Source organism: Coregonus clupeaformis, chromosome 19, assembly GCF_020615455.1.
Source record: "Coregonus clupeaformis isolate EN_2021a chromosome 19, ASM2061545v1, whole genome shotgun sequence".
NCBI classification, from domain to species: Eukaryota; Metazoa; Chordata; class Actinopteri; order Salmoniformes; family Salmonidae; genus Coregonus; species Coregonus clupeaformis.
The window spans coordinates 25,856,638-25,873,531 of record NC_059210.1 but is presented as its reverse complement, the minus strand read 5'-3'; the positions used below and the strand labels follow the sequence as shown (position 1 = coordinate 25,873,531).

General features: G+C 41.5%; 1 protein-coding gene across 7 annotated transcripts in view; it reads right to left on the bottom strand.

Moving 5' to 3' along the window:
- The window catches only part of LOC121531766 (NT-3 growth factor receptor), a 271,096-nt gene that overhangs the window by 114,070 nt on the left and 140,132 nt on the right, over nucleotides 1-16,894 (bottom strand). For 5 of the 7 annotated variants that reach the window (XM_045227136.1, XM_045227137.1, XM_045227139.1 and 2 more), the window contains exons 9-11: nucleotides 14,493-14,507; nucleotides 13,308-13,363; nucleotides 12,605-12,707 (exon numbers count right to left, since the gene is read on the bottom strand). In XM_045227136.1, coding sequence (XP_045083071.1) covers nucleotides 12,605-12,707; nucleotides 13,308-13,363; nucleotides 14,493-14,507 — 174 coding nt within the window. The remainder of the gene's footprint in view (nucleotides 1-12,604; nucleotides 12,708-13,307; nucleotides 13,364-14,492; nucleotides 14,508-16,894) is intronic. The other 2 variants (XM_045227138.1, XM_045227142.1) reach the window with 1 other exon arrangement.

Genomic DNA, 16,894 nt, shown 5'->3' with positions numbered 1-16,894 from the left:
ACCCAGGATTAAACTAAAAAATGACAGTACATATAGGCCTAGAGTTTGAAGTTTTGGTTGATTTCATAATTTTTTTTTTATATTACATTTGTATTATTCTATAAAAATATGCAAATTAGTATATATCTCATTAAATATGCACATATTTGCATATCCTTCACACAAAATAAATCTGAACACTGGATTAACCCATTTGTTCTAACGTTTTTCCCAGACATGTCATAATAATAATAATAATATGCCATTTAGCAGACGCTTTTATCCAAAGCGACTTACAGTCATGCGTGCATACATTTTTGTGTATGGGTGGTCCCGGGGATCGAACCCACTACCTTGGCGTTACAAGCGCCGGGCTCTACCAGTTGAGCTACAGAGGACCACATCATGTCACTAAGGCCATCAGACTGTTAAATAGTCACCACTAGCCAGCCTCCGCCCAGTACCCTGCCCTGAACTTTAGTCACTGTTACTAGCCGGCTACCACCCAGTTACTCAAACATGCATCTTAGTGGCTGCTGCCCTATGTCCATAGACATGGAACACTTCTCACTTTAATTATAAAACACTGGTCACATTAATAATGTCTTACCCCACTTCAAACAGTATGTACAGTATATACTGTATTCTAGTCAAGGCCTATCCTATTTAACTGTTGCTGTACATTATTCTATCCTACGTATTCTTCAGATATATTACATATTCTATCAATATACTGTCCATAATGTCTATACATCCCATTTTATCTATACACTACCAGTCAAAAGTTTGGACACACCTACTCATTCAAGGGTTTTTCTTTATTTTTACTATTTTCTACACTGTAGAATAATAGTGAAGACATCAGAACTATAAAATAACACATATGGAATCATGTAGTAACCAAAAAAGTGTTAAACAAATCAAAATATATTTTATATTTGAGATTCTTCAAAGTAGCCACCCTTTGCCTTGATGACATCTTTGCACACTCTTGGCATTCTCTCAACCAGCTTTATGAGGTAGTAACCTGGAATGCATTTCAATTAACAGGTGTGCCTGTTTGTGGAATTTCTTTCCTTCTTAATGCGTGATGAGCCAATCAGTAGTGTTTTGACAAGGTTGGGGTGGTATACAGAAGATAGCCCTATTTGGTAAAAGACCAAGTCCATATTATGGCAAGAACAGCTCAAATAAGCAAAGAGAAATGACAGTCCATCATATCTTTATGACACGAAGGTCATATCTGGAAAATCTCAACAACTTTGAAAGTTTCTTCAAGTGCAGTGGCTCTCATGAGGACCACCACAGGAAAGGAAGACCCAGAGTTACCTCTGCTGTTGAGGATAAGTTCATTAGAGTTAACTGCACCTCAGAAATTGCAGCCCAAATAAATTATTCACAGAGTTCAAGTAACAGACACATCTCAACATCAACAGTTCAGATTAACTGTGTGAATCAGGCCTTCATGGTCGAATTGCTGCAAAGAAACCACTACTAAAGGACACCAATATGAAGAAGAGACTTGCTTGGGCCATGAAACACGGGCAATGGACATTAGACCAGGTGGAAATCTGTCCTGGTCTGTATATATATATATATATATATGTATACATATACTCCGACATTGCTCGTTCTAACATTTCTATAATTCTTAAATTAATTATGTTCTTTTACTTTTTTCAATTTGTGTGCATTGTTGTGTATTGTTAGATATTACTGCACTGTTGGAACTAAGAACACAGGCATTTCGCTACACCCGCAATAACATCTGCGAAATATGTGAATGTGACCAATAAAGTTTGATTATTTGATTTGAATACTCAGTCTCAAATCCCCCACTGGTTGCAAGTGGCTGCAGAAAGGCAAGACTGAGAAAAGCCAAGGGACCACTTTAAAGCTAACACAAGAAAATAGGAAAACCTCTGATCCAGTATGAACAAAACAATAATTTAAAAAATTTAACAAAACTTTTCTCTTTCGCCATTAGCAGTTAAAAGTCGTCTTCAGACAAACATTCAGTGATGAAGACCAGTCCGTGTGAGTGAGTGTCCCATGTCTGACTTGGAGATGTCCGTGGACAGTGAGTCCTTCAGATCTCTCTAGATGAGAGGGCCTGAGTGGTGTGGGACAAGGGCCTTCATCTGTCTATTCCCTTCTCTGTTTGAAGAGCATCTAAAGCTCTCTGCTTCTCACTCCGTCTGGACATGTTCCCAATAGAGAGAGAGCCTTTTACTTTGTCACGTTGGTGCTGAGAACAAGGGGAATCACTCTATAATTGATTTTCCATAGTTTTGTTCCATTTTCAGTTTCAAAGTGACAGGGTTTTGGGTTTAGCATGCCGTTGAAAATGCATTTGGCAACTTTCACCTCACGCAAAACGCTTTCTCTCTTAAAAACTGACAAAAACAACAGAATCAAATGGAGTCGGACTGTTAGTCATATTTAATTCATAGACTTCAATATGTGCTTTCTTCATGTGCAGCTTCAGAGACATGCTTTCTTCATACATAGCCAGCTAAATAAGCATTTTACCATAACCAGATATTGGGTGTTAGAAATTCAACAACAAAAAAATCTTTGAATTTCCAGAGCTGATGCTCTGTCCCATAGGTTCTCTCTCTAGATCCTGCTGCCTTTCAAAACAGACCAGGGGAAACAGTCTGTAGGGCACTGGGTATACTGCACTATATGGCTGTTTTGCAGAACAAGAAAGTGTTTAAACATACATTTAAGAGGTCCGTAATTATGTATATCTTTAAATTAGCAATTAAAATGGTAATGAACATCCAGCCAGGCTGTTTTCCTACAGGGAACTGGCATGGCTGTTTTCCATGTTATTCTGCTTTATTCTGTACTACTGTATTTTCTATATCTCTCTAGGACAAGGTCATTGAAAACCCAGCCATGATTCTGTGCACAGCAAACCAACTTCCTGTGGCCCATGGCCTTGTCTGTTGTATGTGAAGCACATCATTCTCTTTCTTTGATGGGAACTAAATTCATTTGGAATTAGATGCAATGTGGAGCATTAGGGAGTTAAATGGACTAATACACCACTAATAAGGGGTGGAGAATTAATGCTAAATCCTCTTCTTTGACCATTACATTGTCACTTATTCCAAGTGTGGACTTTTAAGTGAATGGAGAGCACAGCCATCATGTCATATTAACATGTATTACTGCTTACATATTATTTCTGTGGTGTTCTCTGAATAGAGTTTTTGTGTGTGAAAATAACACACAATCTCCAGTCCACCACAGGACGTTGGTGGCGCCTTAATTGGGGAGGACAGGCTCGTGGGAATTACTGGAGCAGAATGAGTGGAACAGTATCAAATACACCAATCACATGGTTTCCATATGTTTGATGCCATTCCATTCACTCTCTTCCAGCCATTATTATGAGCCGTCCTCCCGTCAGTAGCCTCCACTGCAGTCCACATACTGTTTTCCTTTCTCGCTGAGGTCCTATTTACAGAATGTGCATCCGGGCAGGGCTATGTTAATCTGTATGGATTTGAGTGAGATGTAGCAAGGTAGTGTGTGTGTGGATGGAGTAGGTAGGCAGGCTTCAGAGGTACCACTGCCAACACATTCCCAGCCAGTCTGCTGGGGGCTGGCATGGGGGCTGGCAGTGGCTTCCCACCCAGCTAACAGAGCAGGACCCTAAAGCTTTCACGCTGGCCTCTTTTCATATGGCCCTGTGTCTGCTGCTCTAGTGATTATGGAGCAATGCCCTGGTTGGTCGGTGTCTCAGCTAGCTGAATCACTCTCTGCTATTTCTAGGACAGGGACAGTGGAGGAGGGCCAGCGTCCCCAGGGCGTCTCTCATGCATCTTTAACTGGGATAAATAAGTAACGAGGGTGTTGAGGACTCCTGTTTTGTTTTCATCCGTGGCACAGATGGGTTTTGACAGATGGGAGGGAACGATCTGGGGCAATGGGGGAGAGAGAGGGCGGCACTGTTCAATCCCCTCTAAACCATTTCAAGGAAGCTTAAACTGCCAGACCATGTTGTTGAAATGATGGGGATGCCACCTTTAACTCAGATAAGCTGCCTTAAGCCAGGTGTATAAACAGGTATTCCAAAGGAAATACCTGCCACAAATCCTCCTTCCTCCTACAGTCTGAGAGGGCTGGCAAAGCCCGACTTAAAAAACGATGTAATAAATCTCTTGACTTAGTGCCTAACTTGAGTACTGGGTTAACTTAATTCTAATTAACTGAGCATTGAGATTGAGAATAAAGGAAAAAGGCACAATATAAAAATAAATACAAATGCATGAATATATCTGACTGCACATTATCACCATCATGTTACCATAATACGTTCTATCATTTTATCTCTGCATGAAACAAAGGATAGTCATTTGAAAGAGCATTTGGGTATGTACGTGGGTAGCTACTAGCTATGTTTAAAATGAAGTGTGTGATCGTTGGTATGCCTTACACAGAGCTGTTTGAATGGGCCACAGTCATGTATTCCAGTGATGTAGGACGATAGCATTCTAAGCAGTTCCCCTCAGACCCGCAGTAGCGTGGCCAAAACCCAGCCAGTCATGAATGATATACTTTGCTTCACTGGTGTGTGCTAATCGCCCTTCAGCGGTACACAGGTAATGTTGCAAAGAGAAAGGGAAACCCTTGTGACAGATATGGGATCGGGGATGTCAGGGGGGAGGGCAGAGAGTGAGGACTACAAGAGCAGACAGGAGCAAAGAGCTGAGCTGCACGTTGGAGGGATGGAGGTAGGGTTGCTGCAGGGCACTCAGGCCTGAAAAAAGCTCAGTTAGTCACAGATGGACAAGACACAGCACTAGTATGAGTGTCAGGACTTAATCCTGTGTCTCTCTCCCCTCGCCAGTCGCTTCCCCTCTCCAGCAGCCCTGTCTGTTTCTGAATGCTGACACGCACACCCGCTCTCTCTGCAGACAGGTGCTCCTCTGGTCCAGCAGTGGGTCCAGTGAAGAGGGCTCGGGGGGCTCTCAAAATAGACAGGGACAAAAGACAACGCTGTTGAAGCCATCATGACTTCTTCCAATCAAATACTGTGCAACCAGCCTCGAACCACTGTGACACTGAGTGACAAGCCCACACAGCCACTAGTCGTAGGATACAGTGGATGGAAATCAGACTGTGCTATAGGGATTTATGGATTTCAGGGTGTGCTGCTAGAGAGACCCCTCTTTGTGTTGCAAAGACCCCATCTGTTGAGAACGGATCCAATATTTAAGAGCAAGCTGGACCTCTAATAATCTCCATTATTCTAAACAAATTGGACATATTTCATAAATAATCCCATAAGGTAAATGACATTACGTCTTGTGGTTTTAAAGTCAGACATTACTTAAAGCTTTCTGGACATCAAATACGATTGAATATAGATAGAGGACCATTGCTTCAGAACAAAGATTCAATTTCCCCTTTTCGCAGGGAATTTGTTGTGGAAAGAAGTGTACTCACAGATGCCTAATGAAATCATTTGTCCACTGTCCGAGCCTATTTTCTTTAAAAGCCTCCTTTTCTGAGCTTTTCAAACTCAGTATCACCAGATGAATCTGTGCATGCCCTACAGGCAGAAGGTCTGACTCCATAACAGCACCAGCTCCCAGAAACATTACATTGGCACAGGGGTGGGTGGTTCTGGGATGGCTTATGTGGCACAATGGAAATGTACAGTAACAACAAGAACTGGTCTGGTCAGGTGCATCCTGTCAGTAAGAAATACTTATCATCCATTAGTTAGTTGCCTTTTAGAGCAAATTACGGGATATAAAGGTCTCAGAATAGTTGAATCCGTTGGGTCTATGCTGCCCTCTATAACATGGACTGCTCAGGAAAAGCATGTTCACGTGAACCATGCATACATTAATCATACCATAATACCTAGCACATGAATTGTGATTCCAGATTCACAATAATGAACATACTTTTCTGTCACACTCTTTACAGAAAAAGCACAGCTATGCACAACTATCCAGTTGTAAATGAAAATCCAATAGGTCATAGCGAAGCCAGCAGCCACTAAAGTGTGAATCATTACAGCACAACACATTGACTCTCCAGGCTGTTCAGACAGACAGACAGACAGACAGACAGACAGACAGACAGACAGACAGACAGACAGACAGACGGACAGACAGAGAGAGAGAGGTTGGAGGTGGTTGCTACAGCCCTGGCATCTACAATCGATCACCGGTTACCACTCTGTCAATGGAAACAAATGAGGCCACTCAAGGCTCCCTCTCCCCATCTCCTGTTCATTGTCCTTCTCACAAAACCTGTAATTATAACCAGATACCTGCACTTAGAAATCAATCAAGCACTCTGGGGAGGAAGGAAAAAACTAAACATCATCCAGAAGATGTGCTGTAGTGTACTATAGCCTAGCGTTCAGGCCTGAGATGTGAGTAAATCAACCCGATGGAGTACAACATGTCACGGCGTCAGCCTGGAGTTTAATCTGGGTACTACAGCACCACTCTCCAGAGCTGAAGCCCTTCTGCAGGTTGAACCCCTGGACAAAAGAAATATGGACTAGAAGCAATTTAGAGAGGTCATCAGTCAATGGCCTTCGTATGAGCTTTGATCTAATGGGGAGTCTGTGGGAATTCTCCAAACCAACAGGGAATACAGATCAAATAGATTGTGTGGAATATTATATGACTGTCATTACAAGGTTGGTGTAGTCGATTGTGCCACGTATCTCCCCTCTACAGTATAGTGTATGCAGGGGAGACACTAGTTGTTTGAATTCAGTCCCTATCAATTGGCAGCAACAATTGTAGATATTAAATAATGGCATTGTTTTGATGCTCTTGCCCAGGTGGAGTAGAGCAATGAAGACACAGTGAAGAAAAAAGGGTCTTTGTAAAAACAGCATGAGAAAATAAGTATATTTTTGTACATGTACATTGCTAGATTATTTCCTTTGAACCACAACACAAGTATTGAATAAATAAACAACATATTTAACTGGAGAGGGATAATCGAGCAAGCGTGTTTTAAAATGTCTAGTGAGTTCAACATTCTCATTAGCATATTGAACATTTTCGGCAAAACAATTCCCATTGTTGAATAATTACAGGCTTTATTATGTTATTGGTGCAACACATTGGTGTTAATTTTACCTTTATTTAACTAGGCAAGTCAGTTAAGAACAAATTCTTATTTACAATGACGGCCTACACCAGCCAATCCCGGACGACGCTGGGCCAATTGTGTGCTGCCCTATGGGACTCCCAATCACGGCCGGTTGTGATACAGCCTGGAATCGAACCAGGGGGTTTCAAGCACTGAGATGCAGTGCCTTAGACCGCTGCGCCACTCGGGAGCCCTTTTAATGTGTCAGTAATGGAGTTAATAACGTCAGTGAACAGCCATTGTTATCAAACAAAACAATCTACAGTACAGTCCATTTTACATTTACATTTTAGTCATTTAGCAGACGCTCTTATCCAGAGCAACTTACAGTTAGTGAGTTCATACATTTTCATACTTTTACCTAAGTATTCAAAAAGGACAAAGACTGAGAAACTAATAGCAGTATTTCAGAGCATCAATTCTGCATACTTTAAAATTGTCCAGATTATTCTCACACTCTCTAAAGTGGTGGAATTTTAACACAATGTAAAATATTTTCATTGATGTTAAATGTCATTCATCCTTATGAGAGGTGTTGTGAAGTTCAGATATTCACTCTGATGTCTGTATGTTGAAAGATCCACTGTATAGTCCAGTAGTGGTGCAGTCCAAATAGCAATACTGTGAGTGTATGTAGTAATGTCAGTTACAGGACGTCTGTCTGATTGATGAACGATGCTCTTGGTCAAGCCATGAAAGTGGGACAGTAAAACCAACGTCCACAGGAAAAGGCCTTGTCAGATTTATCCCGGGACATAAAGTGGGGTGGGACAGATGAGTCAGCTGTGTGTGCTGTCAAGTTCACCAGTACTCCAGTTTCTAGCACATTGGTGTGGCAAACACACACACACACACACACACACACACACACACACAGTCCTGTCTTCTCTGAAGTAAAAAGTAAGAAGTCCTATCCTATCAGTGTGAAGGTCCTGCTGTCAGATTTAAGACAGTAATAATGGGATCTCACAGTGAGCCCTCAGAGAAAGTTTAACACTAGAGAGAGGGGACCACTGCTACTGTGGAATGAGAATAAACTTAGAGGAGAGGGTATTTTAAATATGCCCTGCGGTCTGGTCTAACATTGCCATGCAGGGGGAGTCCTGATAAGACTGAGATGGTATGGACACACAGCTCACACCAACCATGCCTTTCAGCTAAGGCCAGCCACACAACTAGACACAGAGCACATGAGGAGACCAAGTAGAGATTGCTGCTTTACCGCCATATAAACTGTGGGCATAGAAACACGGTCATCCACTGATTCTACTGCACCTGCAAAAAAGGTCTCCTTTGTAAAACAGTGTTGGGTTGTAATGTTGTTAAGATGTTGTATTAGCCAAGCTTTCAGTTGCTTCTCCAGGATGGCCTTTCAGTCGCCACATGAGTAGATTACTGTTATTTACGCTTCACTTCATATGAACAACTCTCATTCATTCCACTGGACCGCGACCAAAAGAATGAAATGAAGTCTCAATACTTTGTCTAGAAACAGGTTTCCTCAACACTCTTGCCAGGACTCTGGAACAGAAAGGACCACTGTTTGGGGGGAAAAGGATGAAGAAGAAAATAAACTTCTCAAGGGTGACACAATGAATGCTTTTTATGGCCAGACTATTCTCCTCCCGAAGTCAGTCGGCATTCCAAAGGCTCTTTCTTAAGGCAGGGCATAAAAAACATGCCAAAGCACATTTGTGAGCTTCCTTGCTCTCCTTCCAGTCTTAATACCACATGCCAATCAGCCAGAATTACCATGGAAACAACAACATGGCAGACATGCTCAGAGACTCAGGGAGAATGGCTGATTCTGTTCCTGCCTACCTTTCTCTAATACCCTGTATTCACACAGGGGGAAGTGGTATGACCAACCAGCTAACCAGGGACATATGAGGACTCCCAATCAGACTAACCAGCTAACCGGGGACATATGAGGACTCCCAATCAGACTAATCAGCTAACTGGGGACATATGAGGACTCCAAATCAGACTAACCAGCTAACCGGGGACATATGAGGACTCCTAATCAGACAAACCATTTAAAGGTAAATAACACCCAAGCTAACCCTCAAGACTCCCCTTTGCTCACGGTTGCCAAATGGTCTGCATGCAGCCAGGATGTGTCTGTGCGAGAGAGAATGAGGCCTGGGGATGCATGTAGAGCAGCGGAACTAGGAGACATTGTGTGTCTGCATGTAAACAGCTGGAGAGTAAAGCAGCCGGAACGGGTGGAACCGGCTGCTCCCTCCCTCCTGCAGTACCTTTACCGTCAGCACTTTGCCTTCCGACGTCCGCAACTATCTCACTCTCTCTTCCCTCCATTTATTTTCTAAAATTCCACATCCGATAATATCAGCTTAATCTGCTTTGAATTACCTTGGTTAAAAAGGATTGATAGAGCTTTCCGTTGTTGTCAAACAGAGGGAGAGGAAACACAGAAGAGGAAGGGGGCAGGGGAAGAGAAGAGATGGAATGGGGATAGAGCCAGGAGGAGGAGAAAAAACCCCCGTGGGAACAGGAGTGAAATAGAGAAAGTCAATGGAGATGGCGAAGTGCCAAGGCAAGCAGTCAGCCAGCGGTACATGCATTCATTAGAGGACTACAGGCTTCATTTGGAGGCCTGGGGGTATTCTAATGTTGTTAACATCAGATACAGGGACTGATTACTTTCCACTTGATGATGAAAGACACAGGCCTCCAGACGGACATAAGGGAGAAAAGCAATGCATTAAAACATCCCTTTGATATGTGTGTGATTGTGGCAGCAATTCCATAATTGCTACATGCTTACACACGAATGTCCTATGCATGGCATATTCGAATGTGAGATATGGTGTCATTATCTGTATTAAGGTTAAACACTTTAAAAACACTAAGGGCACTAGAACAGTCTGCAGCACCCGGCCTCACCCTACTAGAATCTGAAGTCAAATGTCTACTATTTGCTGATGATCTGGTGCTTCTGTCACCAACCATGGAGGGCCTACAGCAGCACCTAGATCTTCTGCACAGATTCTGTCAGACCTGGGACCTGACAGTAAATCTCAGTAAGACAAAAATAATGGTGTTCCAAAAAAGGTCCAGTTGCCAGGACCACAAATACAAATTCCATCTAGACACCGTTGCCCTAGAGCACACAAAAAACTATACATACCTCGGCCTAAACATCAGCGCCACAGGTAACTTCCACAAAGCTGTGAACGATCTGAGAGACAAGGCAAGAAGGGCATTCTATGCCATCAAAAGGAACATACAATTTGACATACCAATTAGGATCTGGCTAAAAATACTTGAATCAGTTATAGAACCCATTGCCCTTTATGGTTGTGAGGTCTGGGGTCTGCTCACCAACCAATAATTCACAAAATGGGACAAAAAACGAATTGAGACCCAAATAATGCATGCAGAGCAGAATTAGGCCGATACCCGCTAATTATCAAAATCCAGAAAAGAGCCTTTAAATTCTATAACCACTTAAAAGGAAGCGATTCCCAAACCTTCCATAACAAAGATGAACTTGGAGAAGAGTCCCCTAAGTAAGCTGGTCCTGGGGCTCTGTTCACAAACACAAACAGACCCCACAGAGCCCCAAGACAACAACAATAACACAATTAGACCCAACCAAATCATGAGAAAACAAAAAGAGAATTACTTGACTCATTGGAAAGAATTAACAAAAAAAAATGAGCAAACTAGAATGCTATTTGGCTCTAAACAGAGAGTACACAGTGGCAGAATACCTGACCACTGTGACTGATCCAAACTTAAGGAAAGCTTTGACTATGTACTGACTCAGTGAGCATAGCCTTGCTATTGAGAAAGGCCGTCGTAGGCAGACCTGGCTCTCAAGAGAAGACAGGCTATGTGCACACTGCCCACAAAATGAGGTGGAAACTGAGCTGCACTTCCTAACCTCCTGCCAAATGTATGACCATATTAGAGACACATATTTCCCTCAGATTACAGAGATCCACAAAGAATTCGAAAAAAAACAAAACAATTTTGATAAACTCCCTTATCTACTGGGTGAAAAACCACAGTGTGCCATCACAGCAGCAAGATTTGTGACCTGTTGCCACAAGAAAAGGGCAACCAGTGAAGAACAAACACCATTGTAAATACAACCCATATTTATGTTTATTTATTTTCCCATTTGTACTTTAACTATTTGCACATTGTTACAACACTGTATATATACATACATAATATGACATTTGAAATGTCTTTATTCTTTTGGAACTTCTGAGTGTAATGTTTACTGTTAATATGTATTGTTTATTTCACTTTTGTTTACTATCTACTTCACTTGCTTTGGCAATGTTAACATACGTTTCCCATGCTAATAAAGCCCTTAAATTAAATTGAATTTAATTTAATTGAGAGAGGGGGGAAGAGAGAGAGAGAGAGAGAGAGAGAGAGAGAGACTGGGGAAAGAGAGAGAGCGAGACAGAGAGAGAGGTTGTCTAAATCCCCCTAAGCTATGTCTACACAAAATGGCACCAGGCAATGCACAACCATCAGCCAAAGCCAGCAGGTGTTACCAGAAACACTGTAAACACTGTCATACAGTTTATAACAGCAGCAAAGCCAATACCTGAGACAGGGCTGTTCCAGGGGAAGGGACAGGGCATGAAGCCGAGAGAGAGGTGGTTACTACTACTGCATCACCATCACCCCCTCCTGCTGCAGTCAGAGAGAGGACCAAGCCCAACACGGCACACAGCGGAACCAGCTGCATCAGCCACCAGAAGACAGTGATAAGTAGTGCTTGGACATGACTCAAGAAATATAAGCTTAGGCTGCACTGAGCCATATTTGGAATTGGTTGGCATAACTGACACTCCTGCAAACTCATTCTTCACAGGGATCAAATCTGCAATATGGCAAGCGTCACCCCCACCTTCGCCTGCCTGCCCACATACCAAGACAAGCACTAGATCAAATAAAGTGTAAGTAGCGATACTGTTTTGTGCTGCATGCAGATGAGAAAGTGGACTGTGCATACAGAGTATGGCAGTGGTATTCAAAGTCAGGGTCGCGGCCCCAAGTGGGGTCGCCATGGAACTGCAATGTGGTCGCCCCAAAAAATTGTAAATAATCATGGGACAATATACAAACGTTTTTGAGAAAGTTAATTTGAAAAATACATTTTATTGAGTAAATATATTTATTGGTTTCTTTTCATTTTGATAAGAGATGAAAATGCAATGAATTGAAGTTTATTTGTTGATGTAAAAATCTAAATCTACCGACTTTAAGAGAAATTCTTTGGGAAAAAATGGGGGACAAAATGGGGTCCCCACTGAAAAAGTAGAAATACCACTGGTGTATGGCATAGAAAGATAACACAACAAGGTATTTGACATGAAAGTGACAAAGAGGCACAAACCCAGTATAATGTCTTATTTTGACAGCTGAGGCACTACCTAAGAAAATAATTTCCAAATGATAACTTCCTTTCAGAAGAACACTGAGTGCTTCTTACCTTTCATTCCAAACTTTGAACGTCGGCCATATTTGTTGATGAGAACAAACAGGACAACAAGAAGGACACATGCGAATCCAGCAAGGCCCACAGCAATAGACACCTGGAAGAGGACAAGACAGGGCTTAGTGAGAGTAAGTCTCACAATAAAGATATCTACCTCAAAAAAACTGAATAGCCAACAGTCATGAAGCCTAAATGCGGGGCTTGTGAAAACTTGATTAGTAGTGCAATGTATTACTGAAAATTGCCTCTATACATTTCCCACTGGCAATAACAAAGAGAAATCAAAAAGGAGAATCCCAAAATGAAGTTATAGTGAGAGAAAGACTCTCATACAGTATAATTAGGACCTCCAAACAATTGGAAGTCTTCTCCCCTCCCATGTCACTGCTCTCTTCCCCATTAAAACCTTAAAATGAGGAAATAATCTCTATACAGTCAATTACAGCACAAAGATGAGCAAAATTACATTTTTAAGAAGTTGTTAAACACAGTGGCCACAATGGAAAAGGCATATAGGAGAGAGCTACAAAGCGAGCGACTGAAAATGAAAAGAAATGGATTAAAATAGCTCAAACTAAAGCCGCTTTTTTGTTGGTGTTCCCAGGAAAAAGAAGAAGTTGATGTACTGTATACAGGCTGTATCTCCACTAGGTCTGAAAAACCACTTAGTACAGCACCACAGTGTTCTCAAACTCACCCCGAACGTGTCCTCCTCAGGCCTGTGTGTTACGGTGATGGTCGGTGTTGGAGTCCCTGTGATGAAGAGAAAATAAACACTATTTATGAAAGTACTGACTGAAAACCTACAGTTACATGTGCAGTATATCCTGAAACCTAATATGCAGTCTACACAATCATTCTGAACAACTAGCCATAGGCATAGAGATGAACATAAAGAGTAGTAATCCATGATGGGAGGGGAGAAGGGTGGGTATGTAACAGATCAAAGAATTACAGCACACACCCACATTTCTTGCAGCTAACTGATGTTATGGTTAATGCTTTGTAAACTGTGTAGAGTCAGTTGGGTTGTTGCCCTTCACAGGTCTGCTTCCATTTCTGATACAATGAGACCTTTTCAAGTCTCTCCTCATCTGTATCCACTTCTATGGAGACACTAATGCCCCTGGGTTGCCCTCCCATCATGCTCTCTGCTAACAGGCCGCGGTGCGAAGCAGTGTGGTGTAGCGGAACGGAACAGAAAAGAACAGAACAGCACTGGGTGTTTCTGACGAGCCCGTCTGTTCTGCCCACCCTCTTCCTTCCTACCACCAAGTGGACTCATCCAACATCATTTTGAGCCCTGACAGTAACAATCTGTCACTCTCTCCCTTACGCGTTCAGGATTTATAATGCGTGGAAAATCCCAATGAAGCTCTGGCGTGATGTCAATTTGAGGGCCTGGGGATGAAGGTCAGTGGCTGTGCTTGCCTCTACATTTACCTCCTAAATTAGAACAGATTAAAGACTAAATGAGCCTGTTGGTCCTCCAATGATAGAGGTGTCTAGCTGTAACCTTGAGTCTTACCCAGCTAATGTAGGCAGTATATGGTGGCAACAACTTTTTGGAATTAGGGTAGTGAATATCAGAAGATTAAATGACATCAAATGTAAGCTCCCATGACCTTTTTGTCACTCTGCTTATTAAATAGATGTCATGGTACTATTTATGTAATGGTGCTATTTACATATCTCATGGTACTATTTCTTGTTGACTGTCTGAAAAGAAGAATCACTTACCATAACCCCTAGAGTCGTTTTAATCACCATTTTATTCAGTTTAATCTGTGTGTTTGAGCTAGAGACTTCTGGGTTCTTGCATATCATGGTACTATTTATGTCATGGTACTATTTCTTGTTGACTGTCTTCTAAGTCACTTACCATAATCACCATAATCTGTGGGAAAAGAAGACAGAAAAGGAGTCATCAGTGGCGTGTTCAACCAATGTGTATATGTACAGGGCATGTTCAAAGAAGAACACCAAGTTTTTACTCTCCACTGTTAAAATAGAAAGACTCAAACCACTATCATTGTGTAGTAAAACCATGCCAAGTAGTGCACCTAAGCTGAGATCTGGAGGGTGTTTGAATGTAAACAAAATGAAGGTGTTATGATACACTGAACGTATTTAAAAACAGAATGGAAGTAGTCTGAAACAGCGAAAGTGGTTCTTCAATCTGAATCATTGTGTTTTTAAGAGAGTGTTGTGAAAACACTTTTTGGTGTTTCAGTATATATAAAAGGCAGCACCAAAACACACAAAAAATGTTTTGGCAGACTGTCTCTCATATAATCAAATGCTTTTAAATTGCATATGGTTAATAGCATAAATATTGATTGATTATAAATATTTATTGCATTTTCAGTGAATATTTTATTTAACACTTTAAGGAAGACACTGGGAATGTAATACTTTTCCTGAGGTAGAGTTTGGCACTAATTATTGGCCACAGTTGCCAGGCAACTTTGTGAGATTATAAATAATTTTACAATCAAAATATTTAGGGCTATGTAAGTTAAAGCAGAGGTAACATGTATAAAGTGGGCCTTCATCACTGGTATTCATGTGAGAAGGTGGATGTAAACCTGGGTCCCCTGCTTGTGAAAACACTGTCTTGGTCCACTCAGCCAGTCTTCAGTACTAAACTGTTGTGCTGAACCACCTTTGTTACACTGAGCACATGTGGCCCGATTCAGACATGAGATAAGTAGACTTAACATGGACTCAATACAACATTTACTACAGTCCATGTTTAATCCATTTATCTCAAGTCTACATAGGGAGAATGTTTTTTCGAGAAATTCTACCTTTATTTTTTCATACCTTCATATCGGAAGACAAATGTTTGGATTAAAGTAAAATGTGAACTTCAAACATTTTGCTGCTGTACTGTTCATAATTCATCCAGTCTGAAGCATGGAGGTGGAGAGAGGGCATTCCTGGCAGGTGTACCCTCTAGCAAACTCTATGGTCAAATACTTAAAACCGGCAAGTTTACAGGCGCCTCCCCTGTATTCGGGTCCTTCACGAACTCAGACAGGTGAGAGCACATGCAAACGCTCAAATGAAACTCTCCAAAACAATCCAAGAAAGTATGTGTCAATGAAAATGTGAGAACACAATGGTAGAAGGAAGAAGAAGGAAAAGGAATTCACTCAATAAGAACTTTTGTTTTGTGTAGCATTTCAGCCACTAATGCTAATAGTCCAATTCAAACAGCCATTTTGATTCATTGTTCAGTTTTCTTCTTACTACACGTACTGTAAGAGCAGGGAATATACAATAAGAGACTCCCATTTACAGTATTTGGAAACTCCAGAAGAAGGGATCTAGTTCTGCACTAAACAGGATTCGAAAAATCACCATAGTGTTTTCATCCTTTTCCAGGTTAGTGCTCCCGTCTCAGGCAAGGTGTTACACAACTCTTGATTATGTGGTGTTATAACACACCATGTCATGTTTCAGAACACCTTAAATCTGTCCCAATACCCTCACAACCATGTGTTTCAATACTCCAGCAAAGTTAAGGTTTTGTCTCCTTTAAGGTGCTGGCAGCTCAGTTACCATTAGTTTTAGTGTTACAAAGCACTTCATTTTAACAGTGTACTACTGGTCAGCATATATATCTAAGTGTGTTTACTGGGTTTCCACACTTGAAAACAAGGATGGTCCAACTTGGGTTGTCATGGAGTTACAGTCAAACCTTAAAACTTCTCCTGTCTCGTTACTGTGCTCCCCACTGCCTATGAACCTTAGCATCCATGTTTTGAATCCCATTATCAAGGACTCCCTTAAAATCTGGTCCCAATTCTGAAATCACTTTAGTCTTAAGCAAGCTAGTTGCTTCTCCCCGCTAATCATCTTTTCCCAGTGTCGCAAAACTGCATTCCAGTTCTGGCATAGGATGGTCTGGTATTTTTTAGTGACTTCCTAGTTGATAACACATTTGCCTCATTCATTTGCCTCAGCCCTTAACTGGGGTCGGGGTGTGCACCCCTTTGTGCCTGGACCAGGATTGAGGGGAACTGTTATAGGCCAAATGTTGTTGGAGCTGCTAACAGAGAACAACATTTCATCCTACATTCTTGTGAGCATTGCTGTTGTAATTACCATTGTATTACTATTGTTATTATTTATTGCTATTAATTCTTAATTTTGTATCTGTTATTGATTATTTGTTTTTTGTGCTGTCTTGGTATGATGCCTTGGTGGGATGGGTGGGGGATGAAGGACTAGGGATGTTGTACTGTTGTCTATGTTTTCAAATGAGAAAATCTACAA